The 22,246-nt window shown below is 38.0% G+C and overlaps 2 protein-coding genes across 3 annotated transcripts in view; both read right to left on the bottom strand.

Annotated features, from left to right (window-relative positions):
- Positions 1-339: 339 nt before the first annotated feature.
- DEPDC1B (DEP domain containing 1B) lies at positions 340-16,948 on the bottom strand. 2 transcript variants are annotated; one of them, XM_041470801.1, is made up of 11 exons: positions 16,883-16,948; positions 16,212-16,477; positions 12,226-12,361; positions 9,813-9,940; positions 6,945-7,075; positions 5,937-5,984; positions 5,354-5,494; positions 3,550-3,716; positions 1,899-2,075; positions 1,047-1,232; positions 340-731 (listed from the first exon to the last, which is right to left on the bottom strand). In XM_041470801.1, the coding sequence occupies exons 1-11, from the start codon at positions 16,928-16,930 to the stop codon at positions 570-572; spliced, it is 1,590 nt and encodes a 529-aa protein (XP_041326735.1). In that variant the 5' UTR covers positions 16,931-16,948; the 3' UTR covers positions 340-569. The 2 variants fall into 2 exon arrangements, with proteins under 2 accessions (XP_041326735.1, XP_041326736.1); XM_041470802.1 differs by lacking the exon at positions 1,047-1,232 and having other exon boundaries at positions 570-731; positions 16,883-16,930.
- A 3,821-nt stretch (positions 16,949-20,769) lies between these two features.
- The window catches only part of ELOVL7 (ELOVL fatty acid elongase 7), a 32,310-nt gene continuing 30,833 nt past the window's right edge, over positions 20,770-22,246 (bottom strand). Inside the window, exon 8 of the mRNA XM_041470754.1 lies at positions 20,770-21,895. Within this exon, the coding sequence (XP_041326688.1) occupies positions 21,692-21,895 (204 nt within the window). The 3' untranslated portion in view covers positions 20,770-21,691. The remainder of the gene's footprint in view (positions 21,896-22,246) is intronic.

Genomic DNA, 22,246 nt, shown 5'->3' with positions numbered 1-22,246 from the left:
AATAGCCGATTGGTTGCATCATTAAGTTTTAATATTATTCTCTCACAAAAAGCAAAGCAAAATCCAGTGTTTCATACTTACTCAAGCATGTACAGTAAGTTAATTCCTCACACTATATGTGCACAAATACAGCCTAGTTTATGCAAGACACTCATTTTCAGGGAGGAAAAAATGCTGCTGACTAGTTACAAAGAATACATTACATACAAATACATTTAGGCCTTAAAATGATAGCCAAACCAAACCACAAGAAGTGTACATTATCACCCATATATAGAATAATCCCCTTGAGTGTGTGGTGGGTTTGTTTGTTTAGGTTTTTTTGTTAGTTTTTTGTTGCTTGTTTTAAAGTAACAGACATTTAAAAAAATAATGCTTTACAAAAATACTGATAATGGTTCACATTACTACAACCTCAATATTCTCCTCTTCTTTCAACATTTTCTATGATCTTAGCAGTATCCCCAGTAGTTTTTTTGAGTAACCACGTGGTGCTCAGGCTCCTTTTGCATAAGATCCATTGACAATACACTGTGTCTCTGTTTGTTTTCCGATATATTTCGAACCATTTACATCCGAAAGCTTCTGGTTCTGTGAAATGGTTGAAAAGGCTTTTTTAAGGCCCACATCAGTATTGGCGGTTTCTGTTTAGTTTTTTCAGGAAATAGCATCGCTTCGGTTTCAGGGCTAGGAAATCGTACTCTGTACACTTCAGGGTAAGATTTCTGAAACTAAAAAAGTACATTAATTCAAATTAAGAATTTGTTCAAACATGTACAATAAACTATTAAAGTGAAGCTTGCATTTCTGGAACAGGGAAATTATATCTCTAATGGACTTTCTACAATGCTATATAGAAAATTAGGCAGTATTTCTGATTTGGGTTGATTCATCTCAGCATACTTGTTCTAAACTATTGTAAATCTTGAAATTCCCATGTGTAACCACTGTTTCCAATTTCAGTATTTCTCTAGAAGAAGACATGTCTAAGACTTGATAAATCTTTTCAAATTGAAATTAGAAACTGTGGAGAAATTTTTATTTACTTGCTTGAGCTTCTTCTTTTTATCTTTCACAGATATTTCTTTATTCATTACAATTTCTTCCAACAAAGCTGCCAGTGGTTCTTGAGAGCCAGTTGCCCTTTGGTATTCAAATTCACCTGTAGTGATTTGGTGACAAAATGATGGAGGAGGAAGTGTTGCATCACTATCAGCTCCAGCATATTTTATCTGAAGATACAGTAAAAAAAAAAAAATAAAAATAGCTATGTTTTCTACAAAACACTTGCATAAATTGGCTTAATCAATGGATCACCCCAAGACATTAAGTAGAAGAAATACTGAATAGAGACCCTAAACTGTAATTTTTATCTCCCGCCCTGAGTGAGTTCCAGTAAGTCAAAAAGCATAACACATAGGAAGTATGTTCAGCTCTTGAAATACATTTAAAAGTTACTTTTCATGTAGAAAATAGACAAAACAATGAAAAATCATCTTTGAACAAAAACAAAATATGGTATCAGGAAAGAGAAAGATGAAAAAATTGAGCAAGTAAGGATGGCTCTAAAGAAAAAAAATTGGAATATTAATGAAAAAACACTTAATAATTCCATTTTCTTCACTACCACAAACATAGTTTGCCCATTTCAGGGGAAGACAGTGCTGCCAAACAGGAAAACATATTTGAGAGTTCTTGTCTCTAAACAAATTGAGTATTTTTTTAGTTTCATTTAAACACGTAGTTATGGCTGAATGTCAGTAGTCAAAATTAATTAGCTCTCAAAAGCTAACAGAGACAGAACAAAGTCTTTTAAGAACTGTTGATCTTCAGAGAACAAAGGATAAATTCCATCTAGAAACAGAGAGACATAAGAGGTTTTTTCACTAGATACTTACTTGGACTCTTTGGAGATGTGCAACATGATCCTCTATGGAAGTCTTTAAAGCAGAAGGAACACTTAAGATCTCTTGATAATTATCCATGAGAAAAGATACTAGTTTAGCAGCAAGAAGTTCATCCAAGTCTATTTCATCCTTTGAGCAGAGAATACAACGGGAAAACACCTGAACCATCTGAGGAAAAAATCCCACACCATTATAATGTATTTTTCTGTTTGGGAGTGAGGAGTAAAGAATCAGGCTACATTTTAAAAGTGACCTTTTAGAACAAATATTTTAACATCACAATACTTACTGTACTTCAAACATACCAATTTTTTTAAAAAATGTATTATGTACAGTGGACATTATGTGAGTGCACTAAAGATTGCTCCTGCCTCATAGTGATAATCCACTCCTGACTTTAGATATGGAATAAATGAATTCCATTTTATTCTCAAGGTTTTGTCAAATAGCCACTTCACAAGGCTATTTAAAGAGGGCATATATATTTAGACTTTTTTAAAATAACACGGAAATTTAATAGAAATTAGGCACCACAGGGAAAACTTGAAACCACTATTCTGAAATCATCAAGTTTCAGGTTCAGCTAACTTCGGGTAGTCTTATGCTCAAGCACTCAGTTACAAGATTTTCTGTTTGTAACATTAAAATCACAGAAGGCGATAAAGATTTCTGTCATGTACCATACATTATATTGCTGAATTAAAACAGCACAAAACACTCAGACTGTAAGGATTCACTTCTAAAAACAACATTTCAATTACAACAAAATTTTGAATTAAATTAAATTTTAATGAAAGACCACTTAACAGTTAATTAAATTATAACCTTGGCAGTAAAAAATTTAATTATTTTAATCAAATACTATTCAGAGTTCACTAAAAACTTAATTGCTGTGGAGCACATTTAGATTTGTGCATGCTGCTGTAGGATTTTTACAGAATGGCTCTGCAGCTTAGTTTTCCATTGCACTTAATTTTCCAAGACTTTTAAATTAACCAAAATAAATACATGTTGTTAGCTAGTCAGAATAGTTAAGTTATGCCTAATAACTTTGTAATAAGGTGTTGTTGGAAACATCAGTGTAGTGATATCACTACATAAGCTCGTACAGAAAAAGAATCAGCAAAAACTGGAGCTTACTTTAAGAGATTTCTGTGTGTAGTGAAAAAAAATCAACTACTGAAATAAACAGTTGGGATTTTAATTTTTTTGAATGGCTGAAAACAGGTCAATCAGAACTTTCAGCTCCATATTTTTACTATGACTGAAACAGGCAGTCTTTGTCATTCACACTGTCTGCAGTGATAAAGAACAACAGAGACCTCGTCTGCTTTTCTTTTTTGGTTGATGTTGCTTGTTTGTTTTTGGGGGTTGCTTTTTTCCTACTCGTTAGTGAAATCAGTGGTGATTTGACTTTGAAAGGTAAGGGAACCTCTAAATTCTGAGCAAGTTCTTTGTGTGCTCACTAATTGCCATAAAATCCCACTTTATTCAAATCCAGATTAGCTTTCCAAATAGCTGGGACAGACAAAGCAGTTCCTTAAACAAGAAAACTGTATTTTGTTCATACTCTCCAGTAAGAATCTTTAACCTGTGCTCCTCCAAAAGTCTGTCCAACCTTTGACCTTACACTTATACGTACCAAAGTTCTGGTCCTCACTGATTCAGAAAGACGTGGCATATCCTGGTTTAGACTAATTCTTGCCATCATTCTCACCAACAGCTGTAGTCTTTTCCTATTTTCTGGTGGCAGCAGGAGACAAGATATCTGAAGAGCTTCTACAGCCTTGTTGGGTTTTTGCAGCAGTCCTGGTTTATATGACATCAGAAGGTTAGGGAACATTTCTCAGTTATATATTTCCATAACATTTAACATAATATTTCTAAATCTAACTCCCAAAATTCCCCTCTTACTCATTCAAGATTGCCTTAGAACTCCACTCCCCAATGAGACTAGAAAGATATCACTAGAATTGGACTACTAGGACTTGTTTAAGTTTTTAGGAGATTTTCTTCGGATGCACTGGAAGACATTGATACCCATAACCAATAACTCAAAATATTAGAATACACAAAAAATTACATTTTATTTCATCCTTTGCTCTTTTATTACCTCAGCACTACACACAACTGAATGGTATGCACAGATACAGCAACCATGTTACATAAAATGTTAAGTATGTGGCAACAATCAGAGGGAAAGAAAACATGCTTATGCATCAGTGACAGCTATGACAATATCAACATGTGCCTCACACCTGCAGACATTAAATCTGTGCCTGACTCTGCTTATTCCTCCTCAGGAGAGGACTTTTCATAGTAAAGCTTTTTCTAATTTCAAAGGAAGATTTGGCAAGTATGTTAACACATATGTTTAGAACAGTAAGGAGTGATTCCATATCAACACTTTTTTAAAGATACCACAAAATTAATGTGTGACTTCTTGAAACATTGCACAAGTTTCATTGCTTCCACATACATACTGGCATGAAATCTTTCTTCTAATTTTATGTTTACGAAATACTGTGAAATGAAAGTAGTGAAACCTGAAAGATGGAAAAGCAAACAGAAATAGAGTATGAAAGCAGAAGAATAAGTTTTAAAGATATCAACAAGAGTTGTCTAAAAAAAAGAAGTCAGAAAACTGAATTATATTCCATATGAAGCAAAATTGACCACTCACAAAGTATATACACTCAATTCCAGAAACAGAAGTGTCATTCTGGATTCCTTTCTCATCTCAATAGTTTACTAAAAACAGTGTTGTTTACACAGAAAGAAGCTCAAAAAACTAACATACTACAAAGCGGGTTTACTTTTCAACTCAATTATTCTTTCTGAAATTTGATTACATAAAATATAATCAAATATTTTCCTATTTACTTTCTTTCAGTAAGCCATCTATAGGATCAGAATTGTCAATTGTAATATAGTATGAACCCTGGAAAGTTCTAGTTAATAACTAAAACATTTCTTCTTTTAAACACTACATTAGTTAATGTCATTTCTAAATTACAGCAATATAATATTTCAATTCCCTTCAACTATCATATCTCCAGGGTTAAGAACTGTGCGTAAAGCACTAATCCTTTCTAATCTAGACTTCAGTCAAGCAATTTCTAAAAGCTTATGAGAATTTTTAAGACGTTTAAGCACTTGTAAAAAAAGAAAAATCTGTTTAAATCCATCTGCTGGATGCTGAGCAATGAACAGAGGCCTTTAATATTATAAAGACAATCAATGAAAGACTGTTGAACTAATGTGATCAAACAGATACAAAAATAAAACCATCATGTGATATAAATTTAAATATTCAACTCTTCTCTTTGTAGAATGGAAAGGACAGGTCCTAAAGAATTAATCTGTGATAGTATTTAAGTAAGGTAAAATAACTCCAGGAAATTAACTCTAAAGAATATTTTTTCATTAGATTCCAAACTGCTTACCTAACACACTAACAAAAATATCAAAAAAATGAAATGTGAGAAGAGGTTCCTTCATCTGGTCAAAGTAGTCCATTATAGTTTTGAAGACATCTCTTTCAAAGCCTGAGTATGTAGGCTGCTTCAGATCTGAACAGCTGGGCCCTACAAAGAACAAAAAAAAACCGAAACAAAAAGGAGCAAAAAAGAGAGAGAACATTGATTTTCAGCCACTGAGCAGATCAGTGTTTTCTAATCCAGCCCATTAAAATGGATCATTAGAGAAAAAAAAAAATTAAAAAAAAAAATTGATTCTTCAAAATAAGTAAAAATTTGTTGACCTACTACTTGACTGATTTATTCCCAATAGGTTTAGTGAAGATACAAAGTAGAGGAAAAACTTTAATAGAATGGCTAAACCTTTATATAATTCATTTAAAAAAGCTACACTGGAAGGAGTATACATGCTGACAGGTCTTTTCCAACCTTCTTTTAGAAAATCATCATAAACAGGATTTAATAAAACAGTGAAGACACTGTCAGTTCAATTTATTTTTTTGAGGGCGAGTTGTTTGTGGGATTTTTTTCCCCTTCTGAATTTACTTACAATTTACTAGACATTTCATTGCAGATAATATCCAATGAGGTAGTTCCTCTGCACAGGGAAGAAAAAGAAATTAAAAGGACAATAAAGAAAAAAACAAGAAAAATATTCAACTGTTAAACAAAAGCAAAGCTGAAAACAATTTAACATGTTCCTCTCCTGTATAGTAAATCAAGTGACTCCAAAGGCAGGCTACACTTTAATATAGGATCTAGCTTGAATTACATCTATACTTCAATACCTCCACTACTATTATACAGTTATGCATTCTGCCCTTACAGCTCCATCAGCAAAAAAACCAGACAAACCCAGTTCTAGATACAGTCTTCCCCAGTGCTATTCAATGAAATGTTTACTTTGTACCAAAGATGATGAAAAGCACTCATATATTCATTTTGTCATTTCTGCAAGGAGGAAGTTAATATTTTTAGATGGTCCAACTGTCTTTGAAATGAGCACAGATATGCTCTGAAGGCAGTTTTATTCACACTCAAACCTGGTTTCAAGGTCATATTTAAATTTCTCTACAAATCCTATGAAAATCAGGGTGGCAATAATACCGTGATAGATCAGAGCAGTAAAGATGCTTTATTTTTTCCCTAATGCACAGAACAGTTTTAAACATGGTACTATCTTCAAAAAACATTGACTGAAAACTCAAAACTCTCTCAATGTACATTTTCACTCTCACAATTTTTAATACATTTTTTCTTCACGTAAACACTCCAGTTTAGGTAATTAAAAGGGTAGGGCTGAGAAAGTTACCTTGAAGTGATTAATATCCCTATATTTATAAATGACAAAAAGTTGTTTGCTGTCTTACATTCATTTTTCAACCCTACTAAAGCCAGAATTTGTTTAAGAGAGTAAATATAGAATAAACCCTGACTCTTACTATTGGGTTACTATTACCAGAGGAAAGCAATAACACCTTAAAAACAGTAGCATTGTAAAAACTAGAATTTTTACAAAGTAGATTAGAATATTAAAAAAAAATTCTAAAATACTCACTTGATTTGTCCTCTAAAGTGACAATGCCTTGCTTATTGACATTATATACATTTTGAACTATATGTTTCGAATTCACAAGTTTTGTGTCTAACACTTCATCCAGAGAATCCAAACCCAACACCTTTTGTAATCTGCAAAAATACATAAACACACAGTTCATACACCTCCATAATCTGGAAAAGGCAAACATGAAATATTAGGATACAATTCAGAAAAAAAAGACACTTTCATTTCCTAGAGAATATCTCCAGCTGGATGACAGCCATAATGACCATTCAGAGCAACTCCTGCTTCTCACAGAACTGCCTAGATTTATAGAATATCCTAAGCTGGAAGGGATCCACAAAGATCAACTCTTGGCTCTGCACAGCACAACAACAAAATTTATACCACATGCCTAAGAGCACTGTCCAAACACCTCAAACTCTGTCAGGCTCAGGTACTGTGACCACTTTGCTGGGGAACCTGTTCCAGTGCCCAACCACCCCCTGGATGAGGACTCTTTTCCTAATATCCAATCTAAACCTCCCTTGACAACTTCAAGCCATTCCCTCAGCCATGTCACTGGCCACCACAGAGAAGAGGCCAGTGTATTCTCCTCCACATCCCATCACAGATTGTGCGGCAATGTCCCCTCAGCCTCCTCTTCTCCAAGTTAAAGAAGCCAGGAGCCCACAACCACTCCTCATGTCTTCCCTTCTAGACCCTTCACAATCTTCATAGCTCTAAAGTTTTGTTTTAGTACCTAGAAAAGGTTTCGTAATTTTAATACCTAAAACTATACTGTATAACTGAAAGTGCTGCCAACATGCTCCTTGAATTCTGTCAGGTTTGGTGCTGTGACCACTTCCTCAGGGAGGCAGTTCCAGTGCCCTGTCACCCTCTGAGTGAAGAACGTTTTCCCAATGCGGAGTCTGAACTTCCCTAGCTGCTTGATTCCATCTCCTTGTGTCCTATCGTTGGTCTCCAGAGAACTTCCACATCTCCCCCTGCCCCACCCTCTCCAGAAATTGTAGGCTGCAATGAGGGCATCCCTCAGCTTTCTCAAAGCTTTTGGGGACTGTACAGCTCTTTGCTCTATCCAGATCTCACTGCCGGCTCTGTCCACCCTTGAATGAGTCCAAAGTTCCTTCTAACCTAGTATCATGGACAAACTGAAGGTATATTCAATTCCTCCATATAATATCCATATCATTTACAAAAACATGAAAGAGCACTGGCCCTAGAATGGAGCGCTGCAGAGCCCCACTGATGACTGCTCACCAGAGATAACCACATTTACTAAAATCCTTTGTTCTTAACCCAAGAACCAGCTGCTCACCCCATAATATTATAGGCTAATCAAGCTGCATGCTGTTCAGTTTATCTAGAATGACACTGTGAGTGACAGTATCAAAAGCTTTGCTTAAATGCAAATAAACCAAATCAGCTGGCTTCCCTTGGTCAACTAGATGGGTGACCTTGTCATAAAAGAAAATTTAATTGGTTACACAATACTTTTCCCTTCTGAAACTGTGCTGGCTATGACCAATGACTGTATGTCTCTCAAATATTTTATTATTAACTCCCAGAATAATTTTCCATAATTTTTACAGGCACTGAAGTGATACTGACAGGCCTGTAATTAACAGGGTCTTTTGTTCTTTGCTTTCCTAAAATTGAGAAAATAGTTGTCACCTTCCAGAAAACAGAATCCCAAGATAAATTTAAAAAAAAAAAAAAAAAAAGGAGAGAGATCCTGCAATAATATCATCCAGCTCTTTCAGTACCTTGGGATGAGACCCATTGGGCTTCATAGCTTTAAGCACATCCAGCTGGAGTAAAAAGTTTCAAAGAAATTCAAGCTCAGCTGTGAGTCTCCCCACTCCCACAGTCATACTCTTCCAACACAGAGCTGTGGGATTCCCAGCGTCAATTATCAAACGTAAAGAGTCCAGGACTTTCAGTCACATGAATGCTACGTCTCCCTGATCAAGCTGTCAGGGTTTCAGCATCCTTTCACACAATCTGCTGTGCCAGCCCTGTTTTCCCACCCTTGTCTTTTGATTGCTGGAGCTCTATAGGGGCCTTCATGTAAAGGAGGGGCTGGGACACCACCGCTCCTGGTCTCACTTGCCCAGGTCCTATCAGCTACCGCCATGTGAGCCCAGGCTACCAGAGGGTCTCTCCGTTCCCCTGAAGTTTCCTTGGTTCAGGAAACCCAGGAATACACATGCACTAAAGCCCTCTGCTGCCCATCATGCTGTCAGCAAAACTGCTCACCCCAGCACCAAGCGTATTACATGCAGATAATGTGCTAGGTTCATACTAAAGTCATCATAAGGTAAGACCTCAACTATGCTGTAATATCAGCTAGCATATATTATTTTTTCCTCTGCAGAAACAGTTCAAAGCAATAGCTTTAACTTTGCATAGGAGATTACATTTGAATATAGTAAATGAATCTCTAAGCTGATCTCAAAGCTTCAGCACTCAATTAGGTATGCCATTTATCTCATATAAAGTATTGCATTTGCCATTGAAAGGTTTCATAGCACTTCGACATAGTGCTTTTATTTCTTAGCAACAAGAAAAAGAGACAGAGAAAAAAAGTGATTAAACAAGACAAAGCCCACACAACAAAGACTTGTATAACACAACATGCAAAAGTCAAAAGGTACTAAGCACAGTAAAGTTTTTTTGAAGACTTTATTTGCTGAATTTGTTAGCCAAATAACAAGTAGTAGAGTTAGTCTAGACACTATGGCTTTGAAGGCAACGATGAAAAGTGAGTGGGTGAAATTACAAGTGTTACCAGAGAAGACAGTCAAGACTATTACCTACTACACAGTTTTACTATAGCAGCAAATGACTCATAAGTATACTCACCGTGATAAAGTCATGGATTTCCATATCTCTTCTATATTTGTTTGTGTTAGCTCTCTGCGGAACACAAGTTTGCATGCTGGTACTTCCCCGATAGCTATGCTGTGTCGCTTGTACCACATCTCAGAGTTCTGAAATCAGAAAAAACTCTCCTCATTAACTGGTGGCTTTTCAAGTGTTAAACAGCATAAAACATTTATAGTACAGAATTACAAGTGTTCTTAAATTCCAGTGAAGTCTTCAGGATGCAAGGTAACTATTTGTGTTTAAGAGAAATGAAACATTTTCTCAACCTTACACACATATCTTTTCTCAATTCCATAACTTGTCCAAAGCTGAAAAATTATATACGTCAGAATAGCCATTAAAGTTCAGGAGTCAATGGCCTGCAATCCTGTGTTCAGGTCCTATTCATGATTAAAATCAGTTCATCTGCCATTTTAAGATTAAACATGATTAAACATCTTTATGGAAAAGTTACTGCAGAATTACGAGATACCAAAGAATTAGGAAAAAAATCCGTGTTCAGGAATATCATAACTAATAATTAATAAATAATTATAACTAAATTATAATTATATCTAAACTAATAATTAATAAAATAACTAAACATTAAGTTCAATAACAGGGTCTATACATAAAGAAAGTAAAAGCAAATCACTACATCTGAAGGCACCCATCAGATCTAGTCCACCATTATAAAAGTGTAAAGTAAAGCTGAGAATGCAGAAGACCACTATCTTTTATGCAACCTTCACAACCAAGCTTGATTCTTGAACGCTGTCATCAAGGTATCAGTGGGACATACATTGCAGTTTGTATCAGCAGCATCCTTTTCACGACAAAACTCCTAATCATTCCAGTTCTTTGATTTACACTACAGACCAGTGCTAAAGCACATTAAAAGTATTCCTTATAACCAAACCACAAAATGGATTCCTGAAATGCACTTGAATACTCCAAGCACTAATTGTCTGTCATTCCATGGCAGACTAGACTAGAGCTAGTTGGAAGGAAATAGCACTCTCTGAAATTAAGGGTCTGGTCTTTCACATCAGTATTTCATGACACAGACCCATGCTCGTCAATCCACACACAGCCGCTAAGTGCTCAGATTGATGCTGAAGCAATTCAAGATACCACCATTTTCAGCTGTCTACTTCAGCATCCCAGTGGAAGCTAGACCTAATTATAAAAGAGGCAGCAGAAAGAAGCTTATAGCTTTGCCTCTTTTACAGTTCACTGTATTAATCCAAACTGCCAATGGAAGAGATTTTGAGCTATGCCAAACACTATGCTGTTGCATCTGAATCAGATGCAGAGGCAGACTTTTGCTAATTCTTATCAGGCCAGGATGCTTGGATGGAAATTTAGAGCACAGTTGGAAGTTCCTTCAACATATTACATACATATTACACCTTCAACAGATACTTGCTCAGTAACTAAAATATTCCATTCTATTCTCCTGTCTTTGGTACCATCTTTTCTTCTACCTACTATTGAAGCTCAAAGGACCATGTCCTTCCTCTTCAGAAGCTTGCTGTACATGAAGAGTACACTTGATTTGTACACATAATTGGATTGTAAATATTGAATAACTGTTCATTCAGAACATTTAGATGTCCAGCAAAATGATAGGAGTTACTTTTCCAAATGGACTATGGTTTATTAAGAAATCCAAGGCCAGACTCCTGCTCCGAAGGACAGTTATAAAAAGGCAAAAATCAAAGAAATCCTGAGTTCATAAATTATGAGAATGCACATATGTAAGATACACTGAAGGAAGAGCTTAGAATATACAAAACTCTAGAAGCCTAGTCTTACTATGTCCGGGTGAACAGAGTTGATACAATTTTGGTTTACTAATAAAAGCAAGTTTTTTCAACAGCTTTACAAATCAAAATCTGGATCAATCCAGAAAAGTAAGAGGCAGGATGATTTTCCAGGCTTACAAAGGATAACTGAAAAATCAGGACCACTTCTCCTTAACCAAAACATATTCCTTATAAAAAGGGAAATTGAGTCAGTAACAGCCTTATAGCGGCTAGGAAGGTTGTAATAACTGTATATGTTCCGATATCTGACGTGTCCAAATAAGAGTTACAATATGACTATTTTGTCTGGTAATATAATAAATGCCCTATTGGAATTTGAGCAAACTGGAATGAAATATGGGAAAATACACCCATGTGGAACTCAGATTGCTCAGGACGTTGCAATGTGTAGTACAAAGAACACTAAAATATTACTTCTCCAGCAAATTCTAAGAAAAATTTAATTTCACAAAAGTTTAGAATAAAATTATTTAGCATTTAATTTTATAAGCAAGTATTTTGTGACCCAGCATAGAGGTCATCAGTTCAGTTTTGCTTTCCAAATATGCTTTTGTCTGGGGAAATAAAACGGGGTGCCTTACCATTGTGACGGATTTCACTGGAATGTGTTCTTGAGAAGGGCCAGCTCTTGGTTCACTCCAGTCTGGAAATTTAATTACTTCCTTTCCACATGAAGGTTTCTTTGGATATGACTTCAGTGGTGAGGAAGGAGGAAATCTACAATTAGAGAACATTTTTAAAGTCTCTGAATGCCAATCTAATCCCTATTTACCAATGCAAAACTGTAGTCAGCCTTCACATGCAAAAATACAACAAATGCTTTGGACATTCACAGCCGAGCTTAGTTTGCTGTAGACTGGTGTTGCATGATATGTAAAACATCGTGGAGTGTCTTGCTTGCCCTCCAGCTGCTGCTCCGGAACAGTTCAGGTCCTTTGTACCTCCCATGACATAGCTGAGCCTTGGGTGAATGTCTGATATCCCAGTGCATCTCATACAGCACTAGCTGTCTTTGCATAGACAGTGACATAGGTCTTCTCTAGATGTTGATTCTGCTGAAAAAGCCGTGGGGATGTCTTCCCCCATGTCAAGTGCTTTGTTAGCATGCATTTCCTAAAGCAAAGCTACATAGCTAAGTCACATGACTAACAGCTTTAGTTAGAGTGCATGCAAGTGTCCGCACAAAGTTTTGCCCACATTACCAGGATCTTCTGCGTTTACATGTTTTCTGTGCCAAGGTCATATCCTGCAGTTCTTTTCTGGATCATATCCTGCAGTTCTTTTTTCCAGTTGGTTTTGCAGGTAACTGTTTGACTTCTTAAGGCATTTCAAGAAGTGCCTTGAAGAAATTAGCAGAAATAAGCCCTAAACCAGCCCTTGTAGAAAAGAAGGAAAATAAACTATCCAGCTTGACCAGCATCAAATTATTGCTAAGCTTAGGTCAGAGCATGTGCAAAGGAACTAATGACAGCATACCAGAAAGACAAATCAGCTTGATGGAAACACCTCTTCAGACTGGACCAGATCCAACCCTGTCTACTTTCACATCCAGGTTTTAGATGCTGAGATTCCTGATGCTTTAAGAAACTGCTTAAGCCTCATTAACTCTTCTAAATCAGACGTAAAAGACAGATATGTCCGTGACTTTGCAACAAGAGCTTGTAGACTGCTGGAGAGCATGCATATGTATCCTACCAGAAAAAATGCTTGAGAAATCCTCAAGTTTCTCCAACATGTCATCCCGTCCTGTAAAGGCACTTCAAACATTTAATAAGTTTTTCATTTAGATTTGTTCTGCAATTTGGTTAGTCCAGTACTGTTACACTGAATGGTTAAACACACTGATTGTTTTGACCACACACACTGAGCATATTCCACAGTGCTGTTCACAACAGCACATCTGCAGCACAGATATCACGTCCGTCAGACAAACCCCCAGAAACAGCAGCAAGCACCTCATTCTAATCCTGCAAGATTTACTCTTTTTTTTAATGCTAAGCCAGACTACACGGCAGATGTTCAGCTGTTGAGTGTTGTCAAGCATTTTTCAGATATTCATTATTTCTTAAGAGTTTAATGTTAAAATAGAACATACCCACATATCTGCAGCCCTTTTCCTTTGCCTTATGCTATTCTTAGTAGTTTCCTGCTTCTTCTCCAGTTCTTCACAATTTTTAGCTTTGTGTCATTTGCTGCCCTGATTTGCAACCAATCAGTAAAAGTCTAAGTTCTTACAGGCAGAAAATGGAGGTGCATTCCCCTTTCTCAGGTAGTATTACAGCAAGATCTAGATGGAGAAGGATTAATGTCACTCAAAGCAAAGGACAGAGAAGTACTCCAAGGCTGACACATCAAGATCAGAATTGATTATAGCCAGCAAGACTAGTCTGGGGAGTTTGTAAAAAGAGGAACTAGAGATATCTGTTTGTATCAAGAATAAGGTCAACTAAGAGTGATGTCCATGATATAACAATATTACTGCTGAATTCCCAAAAGATTGCTATCATTGCAAGAATGCTAACCCTTTTGCTTTTGATAGAATGGCTTAGATTCAGAAAAAAAAATATATATAGAACCCAAAAGCTTCCCAAACTGCAACTTCTCATTCATTATTGTGGACTCAGCTGAGCCAGTGAGTCAGGACACACTGATAAGTCTTTGCTATTTTTAGACATCACATTAGAGCTCATCTTCACATTTAATACTTGCCAAATATTCTCACGCAATCCAACTCTTGGCAATATTTCTTTTGCATACTCTGTGGATGAACAAGAGCACACAGCTACACTTACATGTGAAGTAAATGAGTGACACAACTCTGTACCACAGCGTGCCTTTATAGCATCTTAATACATAAATTTATGCAGAAGATATGAAGCTTAAAAGTATTTCCAAAGTAAGCAATGTCAGTAGAATTGACGCATACCACTACCTCCATCAGCACTGTGAGGAGAAAAAAAACCGTATTTTACATGTAGCATTAGGATAGCCCACCAGAGGGAGCTGCCAGGACATTGAATACATGACTAAAATAGGCCGGAAAAAGAACGTTTAGCTACTTAAATAGGAGAGGAGCATGTTTTGATACTTAAAGCCGTGAGTAATGTATATAGCTTATTTATACACCAAGCACCAAGCCCAGTGCGGAAAAAAGCCGGCTCCAGTTCAAGATACATGAAAGGTATGCATGTTTAACTGAAAAAAATTCAGTTACTGACTTAGTTATTTTGTCAGTGACAGGGGGAAAAGAACATCACAACGAAATATATAACAAGAGTTCCATTGTCCAATAGCAGATCAGTAGGCCGAGCACACAGAAAACTAGAAGAACAGAAATATTTAACCCAGCCAACTTCCATATCCTGCAGCTCAGTGAAGTCATGACTGAAAATACAAATAAACAAAAGAACAAAATAATTTGAATATATACTCATGCTAATGCAAAATAAACAAAAAACCCCACAGCCACACAAACACGACAAAATCAAACCAAAGAAATATAGAACAACACCAGCAGTTATCAAACCCCATATTAAATCTTTTGACAAGAATTAATGCCCAGAAATAAAAAGATCAATAGAGCAAAATAAAAAATTGACTTAATATATATCAAGTGGGAATTCAGTATCATCTATTTCCCCAAAGAGAATATTAAGAAATCATTACTTAAAAATGAATATGTAAAATTTGAGTATATAATAATAGCTCTAATAAGTAGAAGAATAAACTTATTGCTAGCCTATTTTCCCTAATGTTTTGCATGACGAGAACTCCCTTTTCCTCAAAAGAAGACTAACAATGACAAAAGTTACAAATCTAGAACTTGAAGTAATGGTCATCTTTATAATACTTCTGCACCAAACAGGACACAACAAGATGGTACAAATTCAGAACCTGAAACTTCTGTCCTCTCAAACCTTAACTGAGGTCACAAGAGGTCACAGATTCCAGCCCAGTAATCCTAAGCTCTTATTACAAAGAAGTTTCTTCTCCTCTGTTAACAAACCATCAGCTGAGATGCTCAACAGGGATAAGTAAGCAACCATCCTTGATGATAAACCAATGGTCCCTTGCCCATCTACAAACCAAGGTGCATAAAAAAATGTTACATCATAAATATCTTCGATTCAGAAGGCCATTCTCTTGTCTTCTCTCATAAGAAGTGGACAGCAACCAAGAGTGGAGCCGGATGACCAATGGAATTCTCACTTCCACCTGTGTGGCTTAATATGTACTCTTCCAGCACCAAAAAACCTGATGTCTGCTATCAGCAATGAGAACTCAATACCATGTGAAAGCTGCAAAAGCTTTTGTTGATATCCAAAGAATGCGACTGAATAGAAGTGACTTTCAAAAATATTTCAAAACCGAGAAGAGGACTGAAGTCAAATAGTAAGTCGTGGCAGCTACCCATTACTAACAAAATTGAAGTCCTTAAAAGGAAAAGGGGAAAACACAGCAACACTTTTCAGAGACATTCTACAAAAACACTTGTAAGACAGAAGCAAGAATTATTATACCCTGTTTCCAAAAAACCAATTTTTTTTATCACCTTACACAGGCTTACCGATATAAATGGCCATCGTCTTCAAAGTCCTCTTTGCCCCACCTTCCTTTAATATCTTCGATTACATGATTTTTCAGGAATTTTTTAAGCAGCTTAACCGTTTGATCGCGTGTCACTTCTGGGCCAAAGTTTTGGTTAGAGCCAAGTAGCTCATGTAAACATTCCACTGCCTCCGAGGCTTTGAAGCATCGCTCGTAGCTCTTGAAACGACAGCGATGCTTCCGTAAGGGCATCCCGGCACGGAAGAGCTCGATTATCTCGTTCCACTGGGAAAGAACAAAGCAAATCGTTACGGGAGCTCTTCTCCCAGGTTTTCCTGCGGACAGAGCGCGGCCAGCTCTGTAAGCAGAACTACACCCTTTTCTCACCGTTCACAAGAGCTCCGAAAACTAAGCCCAGGATTTAAACTGTCGAGACCCGAGAACAAACACCAGGTTTAGGAGACTGAAATATTTAGAGCCTCATACTACCTGCGGACCTACGGATACGGCTCTAGCCTCCCTTGGGTTTTACCGGGACAAAAGGCTCAACCTGCCGCTCAGCCCGGGCGGGCGGGCTCTGCCCCGCAGAGACGCGGCCTGTGAGCACCGGCCGGCACCAGGAGAACGGAGGGCCGCCCGGAACAGGGGCACGGGAGGGCGGCGGTGTCCGGGATGGCGGGGGGCACTCACCAGGCGGGTGGCACGGTACGGCCCGGGCCCCACCAGCCGCGGCTCCATGAGCGCCGCCGCACCGGCTCCGCGCCGCGTTTGAATCCGGCCGGGCGCCGCCGCCTTCGCCCATTGGGTGGCGGACGCGGCACGTGACGGGCCCGCGCCGTGCTTGATTGGCGGGGCGGGGGCGGCAGGGCGCCGGGCGGGAGCCGAGCTCGGGGGGCTCGGTGGCGGTGTGTCCCACAGGGCCGCGGGCTGCCGGGCTCTGCGCGGTGCTGCCCAGCAGTAGGACGAGAGACAACGGCCAGGAAACCGATGCACTGGGAGTTCCCCATGAACATGAGGAGGAACTTGTTTGCTGTGTGGGTACTGTGCGCTGGAACAGATTTCCCAGAGACGTTCTGGAGCCTCCCTCATGGAGAGGTTCCAGAACCATCTGGGCTCAATCCCGTGCCAGTGCTGTGCTCTGGGATGGCCCTGCTCTAGTAGGATCAGGTGACCTGCTGTAGTTCCCTCCAACCTGGCCCATTTGGCGATTCTGTATGTAGCAGCAAGTTAAACCATGTCAGGAAAACTGGCCAGTGTATTGCTGCCCTGACAAAGAGAATACAGCCTTGGCATTAACTGAGCCAACAAAACAAAAAACAACTGAAAAAAACCCCTCCAAACACTCAATTTTCAATATTTATAAATTGTTTCCAATCAGTTTTGTTTGGGTTTTTTTTGGTTTTTTTTTTATTATGGAATTTTGTTTTGAATTCAGGCAGTGTGTGGGATGATAATTACTTGCAATTACATTTGATATTATTTCTACAGAAGACAGGGGTTGATGCTGGTGCCACAGAACTCATTGAGTTGTTGTATATTAGCTCTTTACGAGTATTTTAAAGAAAGGGTGATTTAGAAAGTAAAAAGGAAACCACCATTTTAAGGTAGGAGATTTTGATACCGAGTCACCTGTCCTGCAGGGGCAGGGGTGTAACTGAAACTCCTGTGGTACCTATTACAGATGAGCTATCTCTGTCAATTTTTAGGACAGGAGAGGAGTGGCTGGTAACACCAGTGTTTCTTACCCACTAGGTCTAAGGAAAACAAAATTTTAGCCTTATTCCGCTCACTTTCAGTAAACATTCACCATAACACAGATGACTGACCGTTGGACTCCTCTTTCTAGCCTTACTCAAAAGTATACACTTAAGTATGTGAGATGCACAGTTTTTAGGTTCAGATAAAAATTGTGTGATTCTCTCACTGTGTGTAGGAGGACAGGATTTGTTTTGAGCTGATGTCATTGGCACAGTTACACTATATGCATCCTTTTAGGCTGCATCCTTACAATTCACTGTGAAACACTGCATTCTCTCTCTCCAAATGCTTTGTAACTCCCAGAAGACTAAACCACTGTGCAAGATATTATGCAATGGCAATCTGACACAGCACTTGCTGACAGCCCACAGAATGATTACCATCTCCAGTTTCTGCCCCTGCTTATTAGTTCTTAATCTCAAACAACTGACCCTGGAAGCCTTTGGCTACTGTGCAGCTGCTGGAATTGGAAGCTTTCCTGGCTCACTTCTGTTCAGCACCTGTCCACATGCAGCACTCCTTAGTTTTGATTGTGCATAGTCTCAGCTCCTAGTTAAGCCCAAGTGAGTTTGAAAAATCAGTTGCAGATCTAGCTCCCAAATCAACAAACAAGTACCTGTCCCTTCACACCCAGCTGCAGGATGCATTTCTCCATCCACATTTATGGGCAGGGAAGGAGGTATGATTGCAAAATCAGAAACCAGAACTAGGACTTCCCCTGCCAGCACAGAAATCATCTGCAAGGCTACAGAGTAATGCCTGCATCCTTGCACAAGAAGCAGAGGGTACTATTATCCAGTTTTCACTACAGACTAGCTATTACAGCCTTTCCCTCATAAAGCCTGCATTTCCCAAACACATTTGAATGCACAGGCTCAAGAAGGCCTAAAAGAATCAAATTGTCCCACTTCCTTAATCAGTAATGTCCCACTTCCTTCATCATACTTATTTAATAAATATTTATTTATACATAGAGTGAGCACTGTGGCTCTTCACTCAGAGCTGGGGAGGCAGCTGCTACTTGGTTAGGAAAGGAAAACAAAACAAAAAAAACCCCAAAAAACCCCCAAAACCCCAAAACAAAACAATCCCCCAAAAAACCCAAAACAAAACAAAACAAACCTCTAAAACTTTCACGCTATTTGAAAAAACAGCAATAGGTCTCTGTTCTTAAGGAAAGCCCTCCTAACACTGAAGGCCAGAGCTGGCTGGACTTGAGACTGAATCAGTGATGGACTGCATTTCCCACCAAAAAGAGGTGTGGTCCCTGATCAGCACTGCAGCTGTTTAGGATCATGTGATAGAGCACCTCTCCATGTGTATTGCTGGGAGCTGAACACTGATGATTTGAAGATCAAGCATCTAAAATTCAGGTGCTGCAATTTAAATCTCAAGTCATCTCAATACTTTCTGAGATCTACTTTCAAGCTGCCATGACAGCTGACAGCTACAGGAATTAAATAGTGAATAGATAAAATATAAGTTATTTTTTATTTGCTTTAAAAAACTTGAGGTAATCTCAAAAGAAAACATTTGCAACTTATGTCCAACTTAAGTTTACATTCCTTTAGCGTTTACTGCATAAATGTCAGTAAAATGAAAGTGTTTAGGTAACAAAACTTATGCTCTTGGAATTATGCAACAGGAAGGCTATTAAAATCTGCCTCAAAATCTTGAGTATTTGAAAATCCAACAGATCAAATAAAAAGTAAATATTGCAAGTTTCTTTTTTCTAGTGTTGTAGAAAACAGTACCTTTAATGGTAACATTAATCTGAATACATTTAATTCCCCATTTCCAGGTCTGTTGCATGCACCAATTCCTTAGATGTCGGAACCCAGGACTCTGGGTTCTCTGGATGGCTCAAAGCCCTGGCAGGGGTTCGGAGACCCTGGCAGGAAGCCAAAGACACCTGGGAATTCAATCTCAACCCATGGAGCAAATTACCAGCCTTATATGAAGAATTACAAGTGACAAAAGTTTAAGTAGCATAGTAGTAGCAATCACAGGGTGAAGGGAGAAATTTTGGAGAATGGTACAGGGGAGTTTGGAATTCTGTACATGGTGTCAAGGGTTCCAAGATGGAGGGATTTGGGTGTGCCCTGTCCTTCTCTCTTCTCCCTGGCATCCATGTTCAGGATGATGTTGGCATTCACAGATTGGTTTAGAGTAGAAAGTCACTGTCTAACATAAGTGATATGTATTGGAACATTATTGTAAACATAGTATATGTAGTTTTTAGTATAAAAGATAGCACCAGCCTGAGAGGTGGGGAGAGTGCCCCAGACCGACGTGCAGAACAGACCTTGGCAGGCCAGACAGAAAATGTTTGAGATAAAGAAATAATAAACAACCTTGAGAATGTGAACCGAAGATTTCTCGACTCCTTCTTCGGCTGCTGGGTTGGGGAAAAGATACTTTTAACAGAGACACACCTCGGGATCTTCCCAACCAGACCAGACCAGAGGAAATCCCGAGAACTGGCATCCCTGGGTGGGCTCCCCACCAGGAGAAGATCCACGAGACTTAATAAATCCATGCAGTACAAACGCAAGTTACAAATAGAAAGTTCCTTTGATTTCTACACAAATGTGACCCTAACAATCTGTCTAACCTTGGAAAACAACATACTGGGTAATTCTACACAGAATGGAGCCATGCCCAGTCACCACTGCCTGCCCCGCTTTCAGAAGCTCAGAGAATGTCACGTATTTTTGTGCCTGGTTCCAGACAAGGTAACTGGAGTAACTTTAACCTTGAGCTGATAAAAACAAGTCACAATAATAAAAAAAAAAACAAGATGACACAAACTCTTTCTAGACATGTATTTCAATAGATAATGGAAATGGAAGAAAATAGAGCACAGTACAATCATGGTAGGCAACATTTCAGCTTAAATCATGAAATCAAAATTTTTTTACACTTTATTTGACTACTAAGATTTTGGCTATTGAATTAAAAGATTCCATAATCCTCCTAGCCCCACTTCACAAACAGCACAGGCTAGCAATTTAAAGTATATCCATAGACACACTGAATAATAAGAATATTTGGCTACTGCAGTGAACAAATCAATGAGATGTTTTGATCACTATGCTACAAGACAATTCAGATAATCCCCATATTAGTAGCTTTCCAACATTTACGATAATGTTCAACTGAGTAGAACATGAAATGAATTCAGTTCTCCTAGTAAAAGACAGTATATCCAAAAATCTCTGATCTTCAGATGAAACGCTATGTCTTGACAGATTAACATACAATCCTTCCTTTAAAGTAATACAGTTTATAAACAGATGTAACAATGTTTATGCATTAACTATATTAATATGCCTTAGATTCTATAAACAGTACTTACTGAAGAATCATTCTTATAATAAAATGCAGCTGACAGTCTTAGCAACTTACAACATTTAAAGTGAAGTATTTTTTATCCCCCTCAAAGTGTGTTCAAAGTACTCAGTACTTGTCATACACATTGTAGTTTTTCCAATTATCTTTATTTTTGTGCATTTTCTAGACAGAGATCTCATTCTTTTTTAATCAGAGATCCGCAGTTCTTCCCCACTCCCATGTTCTGAATCCCAAATAACTTACGGTAAAAATACAAATTCTGTTTTGGAAGAAAACATACAAAATATACACCATGTAGTGTGCGCACCTAAACATCTTGATTGTCAAGTAGTGCAAGTTTCCCCTTTGACATATACACTTCTTTGGTTTTAGTGACAAGAATTTGTTTCACTGATCTTTGCTGATGCCATTTCTTGCCATTTTTGGCAGTCTTTGTCCCTTCGTGTAAGCATGGTACCAGAAGTGGAGAAACAAGACTAAAAACATGGAGCCGTAAAGCCAGATAATAAACATGAAAATTGGATACTGGTATGGACAATCATCCATGATGTAGATTTGTCCTATATGGACTGTAATCATAATAAACTGGACCTGGAGAAAAAAGGTGAAGAAAATAAGTACTTTTAAAATAAATTACAATCTTACTACAGAAGTTTAAAAAATTTCAGCATAGCTTGTTTGCTGAAAAACAGATAGTAGGGGTGGAGTGGGTGGAAAGCAGGGAGGAACAGGGACAACAATACAAGTTCCTAATATGACACAGATGCACCTTTGTAGTCCATCTCCCCAAAATATTATTCCACTGAAAAACAGGTTTACATAAAAAGGAAGAGAAGTTCTGGGACAAACTAAAAAACTCATAGTAGTAGAATAGGCTTCTACCCTGGGCAGTTCAGATAAAAAAGAAGGAGGCAGACAGTGTTTGTCCAGTGACAAATGGGA

Source organism: Pyrgilauda ruficollis, unplaced genomic scaffold, assembly GCF_017590135.1.
Source record: "Pyrgilauda ruficollis isolate IOZ18807 unplaced genomic scaffold, ASM1759013v1 scaffold25, whole genome shotgun sequence".
Taxonomy (NCBI): domain Eukaryota; kingdom Metazoa; phylum Chordata; class Aves; order Passeriformes; family Passeridae; genus Pyrgilauda; species Pyrgilauda ruficollis.
Note: the sequence above shows the minus strand (reverse complement) of the source record. Positions and strands in the feature narration are given on the sequence as shown.

Coding starts and splice junctions, on each gene's coding strand:
- DEPDC1B (XM_041470801.1), bottom strand. CDS start 16,930: ATGGAGCCGCGGCTGGTGGGGCCCGGGCCGTACCGTGCCACCCGCCTG. Junction 7,076..9,812: donor AAATCCATGACTTTATCACG/GTGAGTATACTT, acceptor GTATTTTTGCAG/ATTACAAAAGGTGTTGGGTT. Junction 2,076..3,549: donor CAGTGAGGACCAGAACTTTG/GTACGTATAAGT, acceptor TTTTTTCCTCAG/ATGGTTCAGGTGTTTTCCCG.